Here is a 22,780-nt window from a genome sequence, read left to right as displayed (position 1 = left end):
GGGATTTTTGCTCACCGTTCTTGTGATCATTTTGACCCCACGGGGTGAGATCTTGCGTGGAGCCCCAGATCGAGGGAGATTATCAGTGGTCTTGTATGTCTTCCATTTCCTAATAATTGCTCCCACAGTTGATTTCTTCAAACCAAGCTGCTTACCTATTGCAGATTCAGTCTTCCCAGCCTGGTGCAGGTCTACAATTTTGTTTCTGGTGTCCTTTGACAGCTCTTTGGTCTTGGCCATAGTGGAGTTTGAAGTGTGACTGTTTGAGGTTGTGGACAGGTGTCTTTTATACTGATAACAAGTTCAAACAGGTGCCATTAATACAGGTAACGAGTGGAGGACAGAGGAGCCTCTTAAAGAAGAAGTTACAGGTCTGTGAGAGCCAGAAATCTTGCTTGTTTGTAGGTGACCAAATACTTATTTTCCACCATAATTTGCAAATAAATTCATTAAAAATCCTACAATGTGATTTTCTGGATTTTTTTTCTCAATTTGTCTGTCATAGTTGACGTGTACCTATGATGAAAATTACAGGCCTCTCTCATCTTTTTAAGTGGGAGAACTTGCACAATTGGTGGCTGACTAAATACTTTTTTTCCCCACTGTATATGGTATATCCATTCATTATCTATACTGTATATCCTATTATGTACATATCAGGTTATTACTAAGAATACTACCAATTCTATTAGTGGTTATAAAATGTGAATAGATTTGATTTGAACCATCAAGTTGGTGTTTGAAGAGAGATAGAGAGCATGGGTCACCGCCACAGTTTTATATAAGGGACGTATGAAAGAGTGAGATTGATCAACATACAGTGGGGAGAACAAGTATTTGATACACTGCCGATTTTGCAGGTTTTCCTACTTACAAAGCATTTAGAGGTCTATAATTTTTATCATAGGTACACTTCAACTGTGAGAGACGGAATCTAAAACAGAAATCCAGAAAATCACATTGTATGATTTTTAAGTAATTAATTTGCATTTTATTGCATGACATAAATATCAGAAAAGCAGAACATAATATTTGGTACAGAAACCTTTGTTTGCAATTACAGAGATCATACGTTTCCTGTAGGTCTTGACCAGGTTTGCACACACTGCAGCAGGGATTTTGGCCCACTCCTCCATACAGACCTTCTCCAGATCCTTCAGGTTTTGGGGCTGTCGCTGGGCAATACGGACTTTCAGCTCCCTCCAAAGATGTTCTATTGGGTTCAGGTCTGGAGACTGGCTAGGCCACTGCAGGACCTTGAGATGCTTCTTACGGAGCCACTCCTTAGATTCCCTGGCTGTGTGTTTCGGGTCGTTGTCATGCTGGAAGACCCAGCCACGACCCATCTTCAATGCTCTTACTGAGGGAAGGAGGTTGTTGGCCAAGATCTCGCGATACATGGCCCCATCCATCCTCCCCTCAATACGGTTCAGTCGTCCTGTCCCCTTTGCAGAAAAGCATCCCCAAAGAATGATGTTTCCATCTCCATGCTTCACGGTTGGGATGGTGTTCTTGGGGTTGTACTCATCCTTCTTCTTCATCCAAAAACGGCAAGTGGAGTTTAGACCAAAAAGCTCTATTTTTGTCTCATCAAACCACATGACCTTCTCCCATTCCTCCTCTGGATCATCCAGATGGTCATAGGCAAACTTCAGACGGGCCTGGACATGCGCTGGCTTGAGCAGGGGGACCTTGCGTGCGCTGCAGGATTTTAATCCATGACGGCGTAGTGTGTTACTAATGGTTTTCTTTGAGACTGTGGTCCCAGCTCTCTTCAGGTCATTGACCAGGTCCTGCTGTGTAGTTCTGGGTTGATCCCTCACCTTCCTCATGATCATTGATGCCCCACGAGGTGAGATCTTGCATGGAGCCCCAGACCGAGGGTGATTGACCGTCATCTTGAACTTCTTCCATTTTCTAATAATTGCGCCAACAGTTGTTGCCTTCTCACCAAGCTGCTTGCCTATTGTCCTGTAGCCCATTCCAGCCTTGTGCAGGTCTACAATTTTATCCCTGATGTCCTTACACAGCTCTCTGGTCTTGGCCATTGTGGAGAGGTTGGAGTCTGTTTGATTGAGTGTGTGGACAGGTATATTTTATACAGGTAATGAGTTCAAACAGGTGCAGTTAATACAGGTAATGAGTGGAGAACAGGAGGGCTTCTTAAAGAAAAACTAACAGGTCTGTGAGAGCCGGAATTCTTACTGGTTGGTAGGTGATCAAATACTTATGTCATGCAATAAAATGCAAATTAATTACTTAAAAATCATACAATGTGATTTTCTGGATTTTTGTTTTAGATTCCGTCTCTCGCAGTTGAAGTGTACCTATGATAGAAATTACAGACCTCTACATGCTTTGTAAGTAGGAAAACCTGCAAAATCGGCAGTGTATCAAATACTTGTTCTCCCCACTGTACATTGGTAGGATGGATTGGTAGTGCTATTGGTGCTTTTGATACCATCAATTTGAATGTAGTATTTAATTCAAAGCACCCAAAACTATACCAATACACATCGTTGGGCTTACTCTGGGGGTTTTAGGAAATGGCAGTCTGTTATGGTGTAACATAGAGTAGGCTAAGCAGTACCATAATCCTAATCATTATACCATACACAAAATTCACAGCACATCCCGAGAAATGGCTTTATAGGCCTCTTCATAGGCCTATGAATTATCTTAACACACTCACTGTCCTCAATAAGAAGCTTCACTATATCCTCAGTAAGAAGCTTCATTATGTCCTCAATAAGAAGCTTCATTATGTCTTCATGCAATGTTGTGCATTAGCCCTTTCCTCACAGCGGGTATTCTAATAAATATTCCTGTTAAACCAAAACCACATTCTGTGTGTTTTTAGTCTTTTCATGTTTATTGTAATTTACTCGAGGCTGCCCTATGCAAATTGTACTGTTGCTTGTTGCGTTGAGCGGCGTGCTGTGCCTCTGAGGCAGACATTTTTTTTTTTTTTTAAGAAATTGAAAGCCATGATAAGGAGGTTTAATGTTGCCGTTATGGGGCTGGTTTGATGCCAGCCGGTGGACTCGTAGGATTCAAGCAATGGGCCGGTGGTAAAAAATGAGTCTCAGAGGCGACCTTGATCGGTGTTGCTGGTAACCATAAATCAACGTAAAAACTCACATCCAGCCCACCGGACAGGAGCCATCGGCAGCTCATACACTTCTATTCCCTCCCGTCTCCTACTTTGGGGAATGGGTTCATGCAATACGCTATAGCGATATTATGGCAAAGCTCTCTGCTGTGGAATTGTATTGTTGTATGAGGGAGGCTTGACTATGGCCCCTTTCAGAGATAAGGTCGTCCTATTCAAATGGTAAACGGTTTCTTCAAGTCGTGGGTTGAGGTGTAGAGCCTGGAATAAAGGAAAATACATTGGAAAAAGTTGAAGTATATGTATTTGTTTTCTTCAATATACGTCCTCAAGATGACTAGAAAACTCAATAGAGGGTAAGACATGCATGAATATTATTCACAATCCGACCTCCATCCTAAAAGATCAATCATAATTGTACAGACAGACAGGGTAAGTAGCAGCTTAAAGAGAAACCTGAGCAGTAATTAATGTATAAAATTAAACCATTTAAATTCAGGGTATACATCCCGCAGGGGTCGATTATGGGTCCTGTACTTTCTACTGTTTACATTAACAATGTTGACTTGTCTGTAAAAAAAATGTAATCTGCACTTGTATGGCAATGATACTGTCGTGTATGCTATTGCCCCCACGGTTGACCAGGCTCTATCTGAACTACAGTCTGCCTTCATTGTTTTACAGAAAAACGTTTTTTTTTTTTTTTTTTAAGCTAACAGATTCCTCTGTATGTATTAAATTATAGTTTGCCCCCACGCTTATAGGCCATGTTTTTGTGGATCGACTGAGATGAATGAAGCTACAGCAACCAATGTGATAATGGCTGGGGTAAATTTTGCTTGTTTTTGCTCTTCTCAAAGTATCATTTTAAAGTTTTTAAATTGTATAGAAATGCAGTAAATTAGCTTAAACTTTCTTAAAATGTCTTGAGGGGGAGACAGTTCTGCAGTTTTAAAAGCGAATTTCCTGCAATTCTAAACATTTTGCCATGACTTAAGCCATGCTAATGTCATATCTGAGTGAGAGTGACTAACAAAATCAATGTGGGCACCCTGGAGGTCAGGGCCGCTGGGCGCGTGCCCGGTCGGTAATCCGGCCATGATTACTACAAGTTTAGATAGCTGGCTAGACTAACTAGACTAATTAACTTTATTTTTTATTTTTTATTGACATAGGCTAACTAAAGTGCCTACAGAAAGTATTCACACCCCTTGACTTTTTCCACATTTTGTTGTGTTACAGCCTGAATTTAAAATGGATTCAATTTAGATTTTTTTGTCACTGGCCTACACACAATACCCCATAATGTCAAAATGGAATTTTTACAAATAAAACATGAAAAGCTGAAATGTCTTGAGTCAATAAGTATTCAACCCTTTGTTATGGCAAGCCTAAATATTTGCTTAACAAGTCACATAAAATGTTGCATGGATTCACTCTGTGTGCAATAATAGTGTTTAACATGATTTTTGAATGACTACCTCATCTCTGTACCCCACACATACAATTATCTGTAAGGTCCCTCAGTCGTGCAGTAAATTTCAAACACAGATTCAACCACAAAGACCAGGGAGGTTTTCCAATGCCTCGCAAAGAAGGGCACCTGATGGTAGATAGGTAAAAAAAAAAAAGCAGACATTGAATATCCCTTTGAGCATGGTGAAGTTATTAATTACACTTTGGATGATGTATCAATACACTCAGTCAATACAAAGATACAGGCGTCCTTCCTAACTCAGTTGCCATAGAGGAAGGACACCGCTCAGGGATTTTACCATGAGGCCAATGGTGACTTTTAAGCAGTTACAGAGTTTAATGGCTGTGATGATAGGAGAAAACTGAGGATGGATCAACAACATTGTAGTTACTCCACAATAATAACCTAATTAACAGAGTGAAAAGAAGGAAGCCTGTACAGAATAAAAAATATTCAAAATCATGCATCCTGTTTGCAACTTGCCACTAAAGTAATACTCGCAAAGATGTGGCAAAGCAATTTACTTTTTGTCCTGAATAAAAGTGTTATGTTTAGTGCAAATCCAATATAACACATTACTGAGTACCACTCTCCATATTTTCAGGACTGGGGAGTTTTTCAGGATAAAAAAGAAACGGAATGGAGCTAAGGACAGGCAAAATCCTTGAGAAAAACCTTGTTCAGTCTGCTTTCTACCAGACACTGGGAGATGAATTCACCTTTCTGCAGGACAATAACTTAAAACACAAGGCCAATTCTACAGTGGAGTTGCTTACCAAGAAGACAGTGAATGTTCCTGAGTGGCAGTTTATTTATTTTTTTTGGTCATTTAGCAGACGCTCTTATCCAGAGCGACTTACATGAGCAATTAGGGTTAAGTGCCTTGCTCAAGGGCACATCGACAGATCTTTCATCTAGTCGGCTCGGGGATTAGAACCAGCGACCTTTCGGTTACTGGCACAACGCTCTTAACCACTAAGCTACCTGCCGCCCGTTTTGACTTAAATGTACTTGAAAATCTATGGCAAGACCTTAAATTTGTTGTCTAGCAATGATCAACAACCAATTTGACAGAATATAAAATAATAATGGGTAAATGTTGCACAATCCTGGTGTGGAAAGCACATAGAGACTTACCCAGAAAGACTCACAGCTGTAATCGCTGCCAAAGGTGCTTCTACAAAGTATTGACTCGGGGGTGTGAAATTCTTATGTAAATGAGATATTTCTGTATTTCATTTAAAATACATTTGCAAAAATGTCTAAAACCATGTTTTCACTTTGTCATTATGGGATATTGGGTGTAGATGTGTGAGAGAAAAAAATCTATACTGAACTAAAATATAAACGCAACATGTAAAGTGTTGGTCCCATGTCTCATGAGTTGAAATAAAAGATCCCAGAAATTTTTCATACGCACAAAAAAGCTTATTTCTATCACATTTTGGGCACAAATGTGTTTTACATCACTGTTAGTGAGCATCTCTCCTTTGCCAAGATAATCCATCCACCTGACAGGTATGGCATATCAAGAAACCTTGTGCTGGGGACAATAAAAGGCCACTCTAAAATGTGCAGTTTTGTCACACAACACAATGCAACAGATGTCTCAAGTTTTGAGGGAGCGTGCAATTGGCATGCTGACTGCAGGAATGTCTACCAGAGCTGTTGCCAGAGAATTGAATGTTAATTTCTCTACCATAAGCCGCCTCCAATGTCCTTTTAGAGAATTTTGCAGTACGTCCAACTGGCCTCACAACCGCAGACCATAATAAATAAATAAATAAATAAATTGGTCATTTAGCAGACGCTCTTATCCAGAGCGACTTACAGGAGCAATTAGGGTTAAGTGCCTTGCTCAAGGGCACATCGACAGATTTTTCCACCTAGTCACCTCAGGGATTAGAACCAGCGACCTTTCGGTTACTGGCACAACGCTCTTAACCACTAAGCTACCTGCCGCCATGTGTATTGCGTGGTGCATGTGTATTGCATGTGCAATTTGAATGCACAGAGATACTGTGACGAAATCCGGAGGCCCATTGTCGTGCCATTCATCTGCCGCCATCACCTCATGTTTCAGCATGATAATGCACGGCCCATGCCACAAAGATCTGTACACAAATCCTGGAAGCTGAAAATGTCCCAGTTTTACCATGGCCTGCATACTCACCAGACATGTCACCCATTGAGCATGTTTGGGATGTTCTGGATCGAAGTGTAAGACAGCGTGTTCCAGTTCCCGCCAATATCCAGCAACTTCGCACAGCCATTGAAGAGCAGTGGGACAACATTCCACAGGCCACATCAACAGCCTGATCAACTCTATGCGAAGGAGATGTGTCGTGCTGCATAAGGCAAATAAATGGTGGTCACACCAGATACTGACTGGTCTTCTGATCTACCCCCTACTTTTTTTTCAAAGGTATCTGTGACCCACAGATGCATATCTGTATTCCCAGTCATGTGAAATCCATAGATTAGGGCCTAATGAATTGATTTAAATTGACTGATTTCCTTATATGAACTGTAACTCAGTAAAATCGTAGAAATTGTTGCATGTTGCGTTTATATTTTTGTTCAGTATATATTTGGATAAATGTATGAGTATTCTTGGTGTGTTCAGTGTTGGCACTTAGAGGTACTATAAATCAAACAGTGATACGTTGACTGGTCTTTCTGCGGCATAGTACCAGAAGTCAGGACTTACAAAGGAAAGATTGAAACGACGAGGAATGCTCTCGCTCATCGTCAGAACAGCCTGAACAGACTGAATGGGCTGATGCAGCTCCCTGAAGAAGAATGGGACAATGGGACGGAGAAATTAGAGAATAGTCCTTCACATGGTTCGTTGAGGGGTCGACTACGATATCCTCATATTATGCAACAGGCCTGGGAACTTAGTGTTTCTGAAGCAATTATTTGGCATCAAAGCACTTTTTGGACAGATTTACTATGCGTTTGCAGCAAGTGCAAAGCTTGAATTTGTTTGTTTTTAAGTGAATTAAACTTGGAGTACAGAACACAAATAAAAAAATGAGGGTGAGGAGAAGATATAATTTAAATAAATAGTTATATTTTAGCTTTGTCCTTAGTGTTTTATCCCTTACTGAAAAAAGCATTGCACACACATAATACATATGTTTCAATAATAATCATTGGATTGGGATGCAGCCTAAAGCTTTTCTTCAGTTCTTTGGAAACTAGCCTGGTGGCCACTGCAGCGCTGACTGTGGATGTTATCTCATTCTAATGAAGCTGCCATCTACAGTTAGAAAGGGAAAAATGACTTGCCTGAAGCGTCAATTAAGCACACAGTGGTACGAAGCATACAGTCTGTAGGGTTCAGAAGAGATTATGGGAAAGTGGTAGTACAAGATCATAGCATGCATAAAAGGTTAAGTGGGAAAATTCATAAGGTAAATGGTCTTTGAAGTGTTGTTGGAAAGGGGAACGTCTATTGCACTCTAAACATTCAATCTCTCTCTTACACATGCACGCATGCACACAGTCACGCACAACGCATAAACACACACACACACCTGTCTTCCTGTGATCTGTAGTGAGGGAGGGCTGTTGCCCAGAGCAGTAGGCTGAATGAATAAGACATGGTGCAGGAGTAGAGGTTAGGATCAGAAGGGGAAGTGAGCACCCTAGGCTAACGCAGAGCCAGTGAAGGGAGCCCTGATGGAGAGGTGAGGAGGGAGAAGGAGGACAAGATGGAGTGCGGTAGAGCGACAGAGAGCAAGACTGAGAATGCCCTTGGTGGTGTGAAACAGGGATGGATTGATGGCAGGGGTCAGTGAAAGAGAGAAAGCCCTGGGGGTCTTTGAAATGAGAAGAAAGACGACAGGGGATGTTTGGGTCTGTATAGCGAGTGGTGGATGTGGAAATGATGGACTGTTGGGGTAGACAGTAAACGTCATAAAGGCAGTGCATGGTCGGAAGGAGAAGATTAAGGGATCTCAGGTGACTGGAAGGGTGGTCAACAGAAAAATGCAGGATAGAGACGGAATAAAGATTGGAGAAAGACAGGTGGATAGACGGTTGAAAAATATGGGCATCCAAGTGTTTGTTTAGGATGAAATTGAAACAGGGAGGAGAAGAGATGGAAAGAGGATAGGAGGAGAAGAGATGGAAAGATGATAGGAGGAGAAGAGATGGAAAGAGGATAGGAGGAGAAGAGATGGAAAGAGGATAGGAGGAGAAGAGATGGAAAGAGGATAGGAGGAGAAGAGATGGAAAGAGGATAGGAGGAGAAGAGATGGAAAGATGATAGGAGGAGAAGAGATGGAAAGAGGATAGGAGGAGAAGAGATGGAAAGAGGATAGGAGGAGAAGAGATGGAAAGATGATAGGAGGAGAAGAGATGGAAAGAGGATAGGAGGAGAAGAGATGGAAAGAGGATAGGAGGAGAAGAGATGGAAAGAGGATAGGAGGAGAAGAGATGGAAAGAGGATAGGAGGAGAAGAGATGGAAAGATGATAGGAGGAGAAGAGATGGAAAGAGGATAGGAGGAGAAGAGATGGAAAGATGATAGGAGGAGAAGAGATGGAAAGAGGATAGGAGGAGAAGACATGGAAGGAGGGTAGCTTACCTTAGCTTTAGCTTTACATGAATACAAAATAGGGAAAAGTAATAGCATACAAGAGAATTGGATTGGATTTATAGAATGCTTTCCTAGATGCTCTTGATATGATGGAAATGTGCTGATGCAAAGGATAGAAAAATAAAAGTAGGGATGGAGTGAGGCAAAAGGAGGTAGATATTCAGGACAGAGTCAGTAGACTGAATGGTAGACTGACGCACAGGAGATGGAATAGCAAAGACTGTATAGGACAGGAGGACAGACCCAAACTGTCCTAGAGGGAATTAGTGATTACAGAACAGGGACCAAACAGAGAAGACAGATGGACAGAGTGAGAGACAGGATGACGACTCCAGCGGAGGAGTGAGCGAGATGAGACTCCTGTCTATAAACCTGGGGAGGGGACAGGTCAGGTGTAGAGTACACAAATTAAACTTCCCAAAGTCGGTGTGTTGTCACTGAGCCAATTGCTGAACACAGAAGGTCACTTTTAACTGGAACAATGAACATCAAACGAATACATTCAAAATGCAAAGAGGATAATTTATACGGGTGCCAAACAAGGTCAAAGGAATATAAAGTGCAGAGAGAAGCAGTTGAGCATGTAACGTCCTGAGTGTTGTTCATTACTTTTGCAAAATGATCCACAGTAATGCAGTAGTTTTTTATCTTTCATCTTGATACAAGGCTGTGAATATTGCAGTGAAGGGAAGCGCTACCGATTGCATTCATCATTTGGCCGGTGCATTCTAAAAACCCAGAATTGTCACTCTTTCACACCAACTTTTTGAATGAATGTCATTATGATGGTAATTTTGTCACCTCTTATGGACAGTTTGTTATTGGCGGCATTAATTATCTGCTAGAATAACTATCTGAAGTCCCCAATTAACACTCAACCAGAGCCATATTCTCAGCTCTCATGGCTCTGGACTGAAACAACATTCAGAAATGGGCTTTTATCGTCCTTGTCCGATAAAGGGCAAAGTCATTGTGAAGATAAGAAAAGCTTGTATCTCTTTATTGAAATGTTCTACTCTCTCTAGAGGGGGCCTTTGCGACTGCAGGCATCTTGGAAGCCTGTTTGAGAGTTTGGTATTTGTTTCTGTGTGTATGTTGAAGGGTGTTGCAGGGAGTGTGAGGACATTTGTGTGAATGTGTCAAAGTGCTACCTGGCACATCCCTCTGTAGCTCCAGAGCATTCCTCCCACTGCAAATCCCACTTCTGACACCAATGTAGCGAATCCCACTGCTAATACTGTTGTTGTGAATCCCACTTCTAACACCTATGTAGTGAATCCCACTGTTGTTGTGAATCCCACTTCTGACACCAATGTAGTGAATCCCACTGCTAATACTGTTGTTGTGAATCCCACTTCTAACACCAATGTAGCGAATCCCACTGCTAATACTGTTGTTGTGAATCCCACTTCTAACACCAATGTAGAGAATCCCAATTCTAACACCAATGTTGAGAATCCCACATCTAACACCAATGTAGAGAATCCCACATCTAACACCAATGTAGAGAATCCCAATTCTAACACCAATGTAGAGAATCCCACTTCTAACACCAATGTAGAGAATCCCAATTCTGACACCAATGTAGCGAATCCCATTTCTGACACCAATGTAGAGAATCACACTTCTGACACCAATGAAGAGAATCCCACTTCTGACACCAATGTAGATCATCCCATCTCTGACACCAATGTAGAGAATCCCACTTCTGACACCAATGTAGAGAATCCCATATCTGACACCAATGTAGAGAATCCCACTGCTAGTACATAATGTTGTGAATCCCACTTCTGACATCAATGTAGAGAATCCCACTTCTGACACAAATGTAGAGAATCCCACTGCTAGTACATAATGTTGTGAATCCCACTTCTGACATCAATGTAGAGAATCCCACATCTGACACCAATGTAGAGAATCCCACTGCTAATACTGTTGTTGTGAATCCCACATCTGACACCAATATAAAGCATCCTACTTCTGTCACCAATATACAGAATCCCACTGCTAATAGTAATGTTGTGAATCCCACTTGTGACACCAATGTAGAGAACTCAGGCGACCAACTGTCAATGTATGGATCCAAGATGGACGGCCAATGCACCAACTGGCCACTCTGAATCCAAACACTTTGCTCTCTGATATTTTGTTTTTGCAAGTGTCCAACTTACGGACGATCGCAAGGATATTGCACATAGGACTATTATCAGGCATTATGAAAAGTTTGATATAGCCTTTGTGAACTAATATTTCTTGCTCTGTTTCTTTGCTCTCTCTGTGTTGTACAGGTAGTGAGCTACTGTATCGCACACGTGAGGGGGATGTTGTCAGGTTCAACTTGGAGACATACGAGAGGACAGTATTGGTGCACAACAAAAAGTTTGTGAGTCTCCAACTTTCTCTTTTTTTCCACAGTAGATACATCACTATAGGCCAAATAACAGAATGTGGTTTTTGCATGAATTTAATTAAAACTTTTCTTTTTGCGTCATCATATCAAAGCACCCAAAGCTCTTTTATTGTGACGCGTACTGAAACGATCCATCATTAGCACAGCGTTTGATCTGGCTCGTTAACATTTGGGTTCGCTACGCATCGACTGTTTCTGACGAAAATGCAACGTCAGTGTCGAAACGGCCGAGGTGACGACACACAGTATGTTTGTCCCTCCGAAATCAGAAAGGGCCGCGACAAGATTAATGCGTCTCCCGCCCGCGCCCACGCCGAGCAATCCGTCAAATGCAGTCATTTAAGGATTGCCTTAAAGAAAAAACACTACGCATGGTTAAAGGTCTCATCTTCTGTCGTTTTTCTTTCTCTCTCTCTGCTTTTCAGGAAATGTACAAAGCCAGCAAGTATGAAGTGTCTCCTGACATGAAGCATGTGCTGCTCGCCTACAATGTGGCACCGGTGAGCTCCTTCATTTGTTTGCTTGTTTTTTGAATTAGCAGAATGACAGGCACATACTTCAGCGGGCTCTGAGGGGAAACGTGGCGAGGCGGTGGGGGAGAAAAGTAATCATGGCGCCCGAGTAGAGGCCTGTCGCACCCTGCTGCCTCTCAGCCACGGTAGAGAGAAAACAGCTGAGTGGAACTGTGCTCTTCAGGGAGGGGCCAAAACACAAACAAACCCCATAACACAGCTGAGAGAGGGGGATGAGAAAGGGATGGAGGGAATGGGAAAGCAAAGGGAGGGAACGAGGCGAGCAGGAGAGTAGAGAGATTTGGGGTAGTAAGAGTGTGAGAGAGGGAGGGAGGGAATGAAAGGAAAAAGAGAGGGATGGGAGGTTTTTCTACAACGGTTACTGCATTATGTAATGGCTCAGGTAGCTAACTCAACTGGAAGACTACTGCAATGTGAGATCCAGGACACAGTCTGAAAAAGAATCAGTGATATATGTCAGGGAATAGAATCCCATTGGCCCAGAGAGACACAGAGTGTAGACACTGTTAGAGTAGGGAGGAAAAGGTGTAGACCTGGGCTAATCTTGCCATATACAGTACCAGTCAAAAGTTTGGACACACCTACTCATTCCAGGGTTTTTCTTTATTTGTACTATTTTCTACATTGTAGAATAATAGTGAAGACATCAAAACTATAAAATAACACATATGGAATCATGTAGTAAACAAAAAGCCACCTTTTGCCTTGATGACAGCTTTGCACACTCTTGGCATTCTCTCAACCAGATTCATGAGGTAGTCACCTGGAATGCATTTCAATTAACAGGTGTGCCTTCTTAAAAGTTAATTTGTGGAATTGTTTTCCTTCTTAATGCGTTTGAGCCAATCAGTTGTGTTGTGACAAGGTAGGGGTGGTATAAAGAAGATATTCCTATTTGGTAAAAGAACAAGTCCATATTATGGCAAGAACAGCTCAAATAAGCAAAGAGAAACAACAGTCCATCATTACTTTAAGACATGAAGGTCAGTCAATAGGGAACATTTCAAGAACTTTGAAGGTTTCTTCAAGTGCAATTGCAAAAACCATCAAGCGCTATGATGAAACTGGCTCTCATGAGGACCACCACAGGAATGGAAGACCCAGAGTTACCTCTGCTGCAGAGGATACGTTCATTAGAGTTACCAGCCTCAGAAATTGCAGCCCAAATAAATGCTTCACTAAGTTCAAGTAACAGACACATCTCAACATCAACTGTTCAGAGGGGACTGTGTGAATCAAGCCTTCATGGTCGAATTGCTGCAGAGAAACCACTACTAAAGGACACCAATAAGAAGAAGAGACCTGCTTGGGCCAAGAAACACGAGCAATGGACATTAGACCGGTGGAAATTTGTCCTTTGGTCTGATGAGTCCAAATCAGAGATTTTTGGTTCAAACCGCCGTGTCTTTGTGAGACGCGGTGTGGGTGAACAGATGATCTCCACATGGAAAAGGTGGAGATCATCCTTTTCCTGCCGGGGCGGCAGGTAGCTTAGTGGTTAAGAGCGTTGTGCCAGTAACCGAAAGGTCGCTGGTTCTAATCCCCGAGCCGACTAGGTGAAAAATATGTTGATGTGCCCTTGAGCAAGGCACTTAATCCTAATTGTTCTTGTAAGTCGCTCTGGATAAGAGCGTCTGCTAAATGACTAAAAATGTTTTTTTTAATGTAAATGTATTTCCAACCGTGAAGCATGGAGGAGGAGGTGTTATAGTGTGGGGGTGCTTTTCTGGTGACACTGTCTGTGATTTATTTAGAATTCAAGGCACACTTAACCAGCATGGCTACCACAGCATTCTGCAGAGATACGCCATTCCATCTGGTTTGGGCTTAGTGGGACTATCATTTGTTTTTCAACAGGACAATTACCCAACACACCTCAAGGCTGTGTAAGGGCTATTTTGCCAAGAAGGAGAGTGATGGAGTGCTGCATCAGATGACCTGGCTTCCACAATCCCCCGACCTCAACCCAATTGAGATGGTTTGGGATGAGTCGGACCGCAGAGTGAAGGAAAAGCAGCCAACAAGTGCTCAGCATATGTGGGAACTCCTTCGAGACTGTTGGAAAAGCTTTCCAGGTGAAGCTGGTTGAGAGAATGCCAAGAGTGTGCAAAGCTGTCAAGGCAAAGGGTGGCTATTTGAAGAATCTCAAATATAAAATATATTTTGATTTGTTTAACACTTTTTTGGTTACTACATGATTCCATATGTATTATTTCATAGTTTTGATGTCTTCACTATTATTTTACAATGTAAAAAAATAGTAAAAAGAAAGAGAAACCCTTGAATGAGTAGGTGTGTCCAAACTTTCGACTGGTAGTGTACAGTGGGGAAAAAAAGTATTTAGTCAGCCACCAATTGTGCATGTTCTCCCACTTAAAAAGATGAGAGAGGCCTGTAATTTTCATCATAGGTACACGTCAACTATGACAGACAAAATGAGAAAAAAAATCCAGAAAATCACATTGTAGGATTTTTTCTGAATTTATTTGCAAATTATGGTGGAAAATAAGTATTTGGTCAATAACAAAAGTTTCTCAATACTTTGTTATATACCCTTTGTTGGCAATGACACAGGTCAAACGTTTTCTGTAAGTCTTCACAAGGTTTTCACACACTGTTGCTGGTATTTTGGCCCATTCCTCCATGCAGATCTCCTCTAGAGCAGTGATGTTTTGGGGCTGTCGCTGGGCAACACGGACTTTCAACTCTCTCCAAAGATTTTCTATGGGGTTGAGATCTGGAGACTGGCTAGGCCACTCCAGGACCTTGAAATGCTTCTTACGAAGCCACTCCTTCGTTGCCCGGGCGGTGTGTTTGGGATCATTGTCATGCTGAAAGACCCAGCCACGTTTCATCTTCAATGCCCTTGCTGATGGAAGGAGGTTTTCACTCAAAATCTCACGATACATGGCCCCATTCATTCTTTCCTTTACACGGATCAGTCGTCCTGGTCCCTTTGCAGAAAAACAGCCCCAAAGCATGATGTTTCCACCTCCATGCTTCACAGTAGGTATGGTGTTCTTTGGATGCAACTCAGCATTCTTTGTCCTCCAAACACGACGAGTTGAGTTTTTACCAAAAAGTTCTATTTTGGTTTCATCTGACCATATGACAGTCTCCCAATCCTCTTCTGGATCATCCAAATGCACTCTAGCAAACTTCAGACGGGCCTGGACATGTACTGGCTTAAGCAGGGGGACACGTCTGGCACTGCAGGATTTGAGTCCCTGGCGGCGTAGTGTGTTACTGATGGTAGGCTTTGTTACTTTGGTCCCAGCTCTCTGCAGGTCATTCACTAGGTCCCCCCGTGTGGTTCTGGGATTTTTGCTCACCGTTCTTGTGATCATTTTGACCCCACGGGGTGAGATCTTGCGTGGAGCCCCAGATCGAGGGAGATTATCAGTGGTCTTGTATGTCTTCCATTTCCTAACAATTGCTCCCACAGTTGATTTCTTCAAACCAAGCTGCTTACCTATTGCAGATTCAGTCTTCCCAGCCTGGTGCAGGTCTACAATTTTGTTTCTGGTGTCCTTTGACAGCTCTTTGGTCTTGGCCATAGTGGAGTTTGGAGTGTGACTGTTTGAGGTTGTGGACAGGTGTCTTTTATACTGATAACATGTTCAAACAGGTGCCATTAATACAGGTAACGAGTGGAGGACAGAGGAGCCTCTTAAAGAAGAAGTTACAGGTCTGTGAGAGCCAGAAATCTTGCTTGTTTGTAGGTGACCAAATACTTATTTTCCACCATAATTTGCAAATAAATTCATTAAAAACCCTACAATGTGATTTTCTGGAAAAAAAATCTCAATTTGTCTGTCATAGTTGACGTGTACCTATGATGAAAATTACAGGCCTCTCTCGTCTTTTTAAGTGGGAGAACTTGCACAATTGGTGGCTGACTAAATACTTTTCCCCCCCCACTGTATATCAGGAACAGTGTGGTATCAGGAACAGTGAAGTGTCACCGAAGGTGCATGACTGGCAAAGTGTAATGGCACAACAGGGAGGCACTGATGCAAGTGTGTGTGTTAGACAGGGCATTTGTAATTTCATAATCATCCCTCCATAGCCCTGGTAGATGACAGCTCCGTCCCCCAGCTGTCATTGCACGGACGCGCACTCTCTCAATACATCATGCTGCTGCTTGCCCTTCACATAGGCCCCCACTCTCTCTCTCGCGCTCTCTCTCTCTCTCTCTCTCTCTTTCTCTATCTTTCTCGCTATTCAATCCCTCTCTTTCTCTCCCCCAACTCTGAGGGGGGTATTCAGAAGGACCACTGTAACAAGTGGCCCATACTTATCTCCTGCTACATTAAGAAGCATTCTACATGTCATCTCTCAGTCCAGGGCCTGCTAGTAGAATGCAGTGCAGACATGATTCCCTCTGGGGCCATCCATACGAAAAATGTCTGCATGTATGACTGACGAAGTCTCTTTGGATAAAAGGGTCTGCTAAAGGGCATATATTATATTATGATCACTGCATTTGTGCCCTGGACTTAAATTTGACCAAATACAGAATGACTTTGTAGACCAAATACAGAATGACTTTGTAGTATAAGACCAACCATATGCATATACATTCTGATGACAGTTAGCTACTAAAACATGGTTCAATGGCCAAGTTCCTCATGATAGTCTTCAATCATTCGTCTTCCAGGTGTACCAGCACTCGTTCACTGCCTTCTACATCATCTGCAGCCTGGAGACTCCGTAAGTAGCTGAAACCAACCAATGCTTCCCCTCCTCTCCCCTCCCTTCTCCTCTACTCTCTTCGGCCCAGTCAGTCAAGTCTCTGCGCTGCCACCCAGTGAAGACGAGGAGAACTGCAGGCCAGGGGACTTGATGACCTCATCCATCCTCCCCTCCAGACTAAGACAAAGGGCCAGTGACACCTCTAATTTTCTGTCCTGCAGCACACAGCACTTTTCTAAATGAACAGAAAGTGGCAGCGATATATAAAGCACCAGTATTTATAGGTGCTCTTAAACCTCTTGGGCTATACGACACTGGTATATCTGGGCAGGAGCAGTGCAGGCTGCTGGTGTGGTGCAGTGGAGTTTTTTATAGTGCTGTGTTTTGTTGAGGATCCACTAAGTAAGATGTTATTTTTAAAGAAGGTGCTCAGTCATTTATTGAGGGGCAGTTAAAGTTGTGTGTTGTTGTGTAGTGTGGGTGTGTGTAGTCTGATTGTGGTCTCTCCTCTGTGCTGCAGGGAGACGTGGAACCTGAACCCTCCAGAGGTGCGGAACGCCCAGCTGCAGTACGCAGGCTGGGGACCCACGGGCCAGCAGCTGGTAATACTACAACTCCCAGCAGCACCATCTCTGTCTCACCCATACTCCATACCCATATGTCACTGCTATTTGGCAAACCATGTCTGGTTATAATGTATTTCTAAACTGAGAGTACAATATGAATGCACTGTATCAATGACCTTTCCTATGGCCATGTATGTTTGTTAAACTATCACAAGCTACCAGGCAGTCTAGCCACAGAGAGAACATTAATAAGCATCAGTCTAATGGTTCTCAGAACAGACAGACTGTGAGTGATTACATCCTCCAGCACAATGCAATTAATTACCTGTAATCTCCTCAGCGGATTAATTAGTGAAGTCACTGGATTGATATCACACACTCTCTCCCAGTATTAATCATCAAACACCCCTGATTCCAACAGTCACTTTCATTTGCTTGCCCTCTGAGCTGTGATGCTTGTTGTCAATGATAAGATGCATGGGCGGGAGAGGAAGGTGTCAGCCAACGTGCGTTCACATATACACGCATGCGTGCACACACACACACACACACACACACACACACACACTAACATCAGCCCCTCCCCTCTTGATCCTCTCTTTAATTTCTCAAGCCCCTCCCCTCTTGATCCTCTCTTTAATTTCTCAAGCCCCTCCCCTCTTGATCATCTCTTTAATTTCTCAAGCCCCTCCCCTCTTGATCCTCTCTTTAACACACACAAACACAAACACACACAGCTGTCTTGTCCCATGTTGCAGAGCAGTGGAATTGGGTTAAATACACAGTGTCCTTTGATTCACCAGAGGATGGGCAGCTGTGTGTGTGGATGAACAGTAAGTGGTCCTCTTCCTTTAAATTGGAGTTGAATCCCCCACTGAGACGCTGAGCTTTGCTTGCTCTCTACCTTCCTCCTGCTCTCCCTCGCTCTTTCTCCCCCTCCTTTGCCCTACGTTTCTCTCTTTGTGAGGCTAATCTCCAGAGTTGTCAACCAGCCCACGATATGACCACACATCTCCCCAGACTCTGTGTGTTTACAGTGGGGGGGAAAAGTATTTAGTCAGCCACCAATTGTGCAAGTTCTCCCACTTAAAAAGATGAGAGAGGCCTGTAATTTTCATCATAGGTACACGTCAACTATGACAGACAAAATGAGAAAAGAAAATCCAGAAAATCACATTGTAGGATTTTTAATGAATTTATTTGCAAATTATGGTGGAAAATAAGTATTTGGTCAATAACAAAAGTTTCTCAATACTTTGTTATATACCCTTTGTTGGCAATGACACAGGTCAAACGTTTTCTGTAAGTCTTCACAAGGTTTTCACACACTGTTGCTGGTATTTTGGCCCATTCCTCCATGCAGATCTCCTCTAGAGCAGTGATGTTTTGAGGCTGTCGCTGGGCAACACAGACTTTCAACTCCCTCCAAAGATTTTCTATGGGGTTGAGATCTGGAGACTGGCTAGGCCACTCCAGGACCTTGAAATGCTTCTTACGAAGCCACTCCTTCGTTGCCCGGGCGGTGTGTTTGGGATCATTGTCATGCTGAAAGACCCAGCCACGTTTCATCTTCAATGCCCTTGCTGATGGAAGGAGGTTTTCACTCAAAATCTCACGATACATGGCCCCATTCATTCTTTCCTTTACACGGATCAGTCGTCCTGGTCCCTTTGCAGAAAAACAGCCCCAAAGCATGATGTTTCCACCCCCATGCTTCACAGTAGGTATGGTGTTCTTTGGATGCAACTCAGCATTCTTTGTCCTCCAAACACGACGAGTTGAGTTTTTACCAAAAAGTTATATTTTGGTTTCATCTGACCATATGACATTCTCCTAATCCTCTTCTGGATCCTCCAAATGCACTCTAGCAAACTTCAGATGGGCCTGGACATGTACTGGCTTAAGCAGGGGGACACGTCTGGCACTGCAGGATTTGAGTCCCTGGCGGCGTAGTGTGTTACTGATGGTAGGCTTTGTTACTTTGGTCCCAGCTCTCTGCAGGTCATTCACTAGGTCCCCCCGTGTGGTTCTGGGATTTTTGCTCACCGTTCTTGTGATCATTTTGACCCCACGGGGTGAGATCTTGCGTGGAGCCCCAGATCGAGGGAGATTATCAGTGGTCTTGTATGTCTTCCATTTCCTAATAATTGCTCCCACAGTTGATTTCTTCAAACCAAGCTGCTTACCTATTGCAGATTCAGTCTTCCCAGCCTGGTGCAGGTCTACAATTTTGTTTCTGGTGTCCTTTGACAGCTCTTTGGTCTTGGCCATAGTGGAGTTTGGAGTGTGACTGTTTGAGGTTGTGGACAGGTGTCTTTTATACTGATAACAAGTTCAAACAGGTGCCATTAATACAGGTAACGAGTGGAGGACAGAGGAGCCTCTTAAAGAAGAAGTTACAGGTCTGTGAGAGCCAGAAATCTTGCATTAGTTTGTGTTTCTTACATCTGCAAACAGCTAATTTGTCTTTTCTTAGCAAGTTGGGCCTAAATCTTGTTAGCCGCTAATCACTAGTTAGCTAATAAATGTACAGAGTCAGAGCAAACATAATTAGCTATACAGCCTGATAATGGTGTAGACCTAAATCAGCATCAATGCGCAAAGTATGAATATGTTAGCTACATGAAGTAGCTAAGAGAGAACATTAACTGTAGCCAAAGATTATAGGGTCCCCTAGGAAACACTTTTCAACACTTTGGTTCCTACCCTGTCAGAACTCCTCCCTGGCATTTTCATTCGTTGTCATGTCAAACAACACTGTATTCAAAGTGCCCACTATTATATTATAACTATAGAATTAGAATAATCATTCTATTTCCATGATTCCAACTGTTCACCAAAGTGTTTTGCTCTGAATTACAAGTCAAATCACAATTGCAACATTTGGTTAAAAATAAGGCCTAGATTGTTTTCCCATATCGTGCAGCCCTACGTGGCAGTGTGGAAATGATCTCAAATGAGTACAAGAAATGCAGAGATGTAGCAAAATGCTGAATTTCTTGGGGGTTGAAGTTGAATTAAACAGTATAAAACGATCGGAATGGAAACAGACCCATTGATATCACTTAGAATGTATGTGTTGCCACCGTAGGGTCACGCACTACTCATGAAGCAAATATAGAACATTTATTATTCAAAAACATAAAATACCGTCATACCGTCCAATTGTTTTCTAACACCGTGATATGATATTTTGGCCATATCACTCAGCCCTAATGGGAGGTAGCTTGGGCAGTGTTTCTACCTCCTTCAGAAGTGGGCCAAGCTCACCGTGTTATTCTCTGCCCTGGCCTAGATCCTGTTGTAAAACTGGGCCCTCAGTCCATCTGCACAGAGGTGAACTCAAACACACCTGTGTTCCCCTGGCCTACCTAGCCACACGAGCTGTCGTAGGAACCTGGTTATACCTGCAATGGCCGTTGTGATGCTATTGCATTGTCTTAACTGCTGCAAGGAAAGGGAACATACCCTATCATCCCTGAGGAGAGGTCAACTATTGTTGAAGTATTTATTTATTTAAAATATCTTTCAGACTGTGTTTACATAGCATGATTCAGTTCATGTCAGTAACAGAAAGATTCCACGTGAACCAACGGAAAGCTCAAGGCCAAAGTTAATGAACTATCCTTATACAGTGGATTGATTTCAACATAAGCCCTACGAGCTCTGCAACAGAAACCGACCTGCTAAGAGCCTTTAATAACATGAGCATTATGTTTGATCATCATTGATTTGATATGGCAGATAGAGGTTTTAAATGTTTTTAGTGGGTAGAGAATCTGTAATGTGTGAAGAGGAACTATAATGCTCTGTAATGATGAAGCTGACCTTGAACTACCCAGCAGGTAGTGTATGCTACTACTAACAGTGGACAAAGAGGAGGGCAATACTGTAGCCCAGTAAAGGATCAATCTGCAATTAGGACTTGTATTGATATGCAATATTGGTGTTCAATGTGGTGAGGTAAAGGATTCATTATGCAGTACATTCTTTCTCCATTCTTGTTCACCTTCTTGCTTTCTCTCTCTTGATCTCCTTCTTTCTCTCTCCTTTCTCTCTTTCTCTCTCCTGAGCCAGAGTTATCAATCAATACTTAGACATACAGTACTATGGAGACAATATTACGTCCGTGACATGATGAAAGTATAATCCAATAACGAGGAGGCAGCAGGGTAAGTTGAGGCTATTTACTAGATTGTGCAGGTAGCAAATATGACTGCCATGTCGGCAGGTGACTGTGAACTTCAACACACGCAATATCTTTTTTTGATTGTATTCAACAAGGCCTGCTATATCGTGCCTTGCCAAACAAGCCAACAGCTGGTAGTAACAAAAACAGAGGCAGGCCCCCTTCAAACCTATCAGTTGGCCAACATTGCTGCAAAATGTTTACAATTCAAGTATTGCAGTGAATAGGAGAGGATCTAAAATATCGATAGAAACTTTTTGAGCTCAAATTCCTCATCTGATTAAAGCATCCTTCCGTCAACCTACAGGTCAAGTTTAGTCATGCAGAACACACGTAGGCTACATCCTGTATCATTGGCTATTCAACATCCTTCGTCCCTTCCATATTGATCACCTCAGTTTTTTCATCACTTTTTCTCTCATCTCCCTCTTCCCTTAGATTTTTATTTTTGAGAATAACATCTACTACCGTTCAACGGTGGAGAGCCGATCAATCCGCCTGGTCTCCACCGGCAAGGAGGGAGTCATCTTCAATGGGCTCAGCGATTGGCTGTACGAAGGTGAGATGACACTTTTATTGGCTGATGTGAATATTATTGGTGTTCTTGGTGGTGGTCTAATGGCGTGTCTGTCCCGTTGCATTGTCGTCCCCAGAGAATGCGGCACTTGAGTCCAAATTATTCTGTCATAAATCTTCAAAACAACAGAACTGGTATTAAGGCTAGTCAGAGGTGCAGTAAACAATTGATTTAGAGTGATACCAAAATGTAGTTAAAAACAGGAAAAGCGGCCAATTTTCTCCAGTTTCCCTGGGTTCTCACCACGGCTGTTCTACATGAGTAAATAAGCATTAATTCAGCAGAATTAATCTTCGCCGTCTGTTCTCCATTCTGATACAGATGTCTCCCTGTCTGTTTTGACTCGACCGATCCAAGCTCTGACTCCACCTCAGTGCCTCTGCCTCGTCCCCTGAGGAACAGACTGCCTCTCTGTGTTCAACTTTACTAATTAATTAATTTCTTCCGCTCCTCGTGTGTTTGGCTCTCTGCTTCAAGGCTTCTCGCTTTTAATAAGACAGAGACAGAAAGAGAGGGAGGAGTGTCAGGGAGGGCCTGGATGGCTGTCTTTTAGTTAGGGCCTGGTGTAGTGCTCTTCAATGGGTGGGGCACAGTGGAGGCTCCTCAGAGGAGG

At 42.7% G+C, this 22,780-nt stretch overlaps 1 protein-coding gene across 1 annotated transcript in view; it reads left to right on the top strand.

Moving 5' to 3' along the window:
- LOC311104449 (A-type potassium channel modulatory protein DPP6-like) overlaps positions 1 to 22,780 on the top strand; it is a gene marked incomplete at its 5' end in the record, with an annotated part of 187,995 nt that overhangs the window by 136,332 nt on the left and 28,883 nt on the right. The window contains 5 exons of the mRNA XM_084146287.1: positions 11,486 to 11,580; positions 12,033 to 12,107; positions 16,801 to 16,853; positions 17,356 to 17,437; positions 22,029 to 22,149. Coding sequence (XP_084002413.1) covers positions 11,486 to 11,580; positions 12,033 to 12,107; positions 16,801 to 16,853; positions 17,356 to 17,437; positions 22,029 to 22,149 — 426 coding nt within the window. The remainder of the gene's footprint in view (positions 1 to 11,485; positions 11,581 to 12,032; positions 12,108 to 16,800; positions 16,854 to 17,355; positions 17,438 to 22,028; positions 22,150 to 22,780) is intronic.

This window comes from Coregonus lavaretus (assembly GCF_964263955.1).
Source record: "Coregonus lavaretus genome assembly, chromosome: 2".
NCBI classification, from domain to species: Eukaryota; Metazoa; Chordata; class Actinopteri; order Salmoniformes; family Salmonidae; genus Coregonus; species Coregonus lavaretus.
Note: the sequence above shows the minus strand (reverse complement) of the source record. Positions and strands in the feature narration are given on the sequence as shown.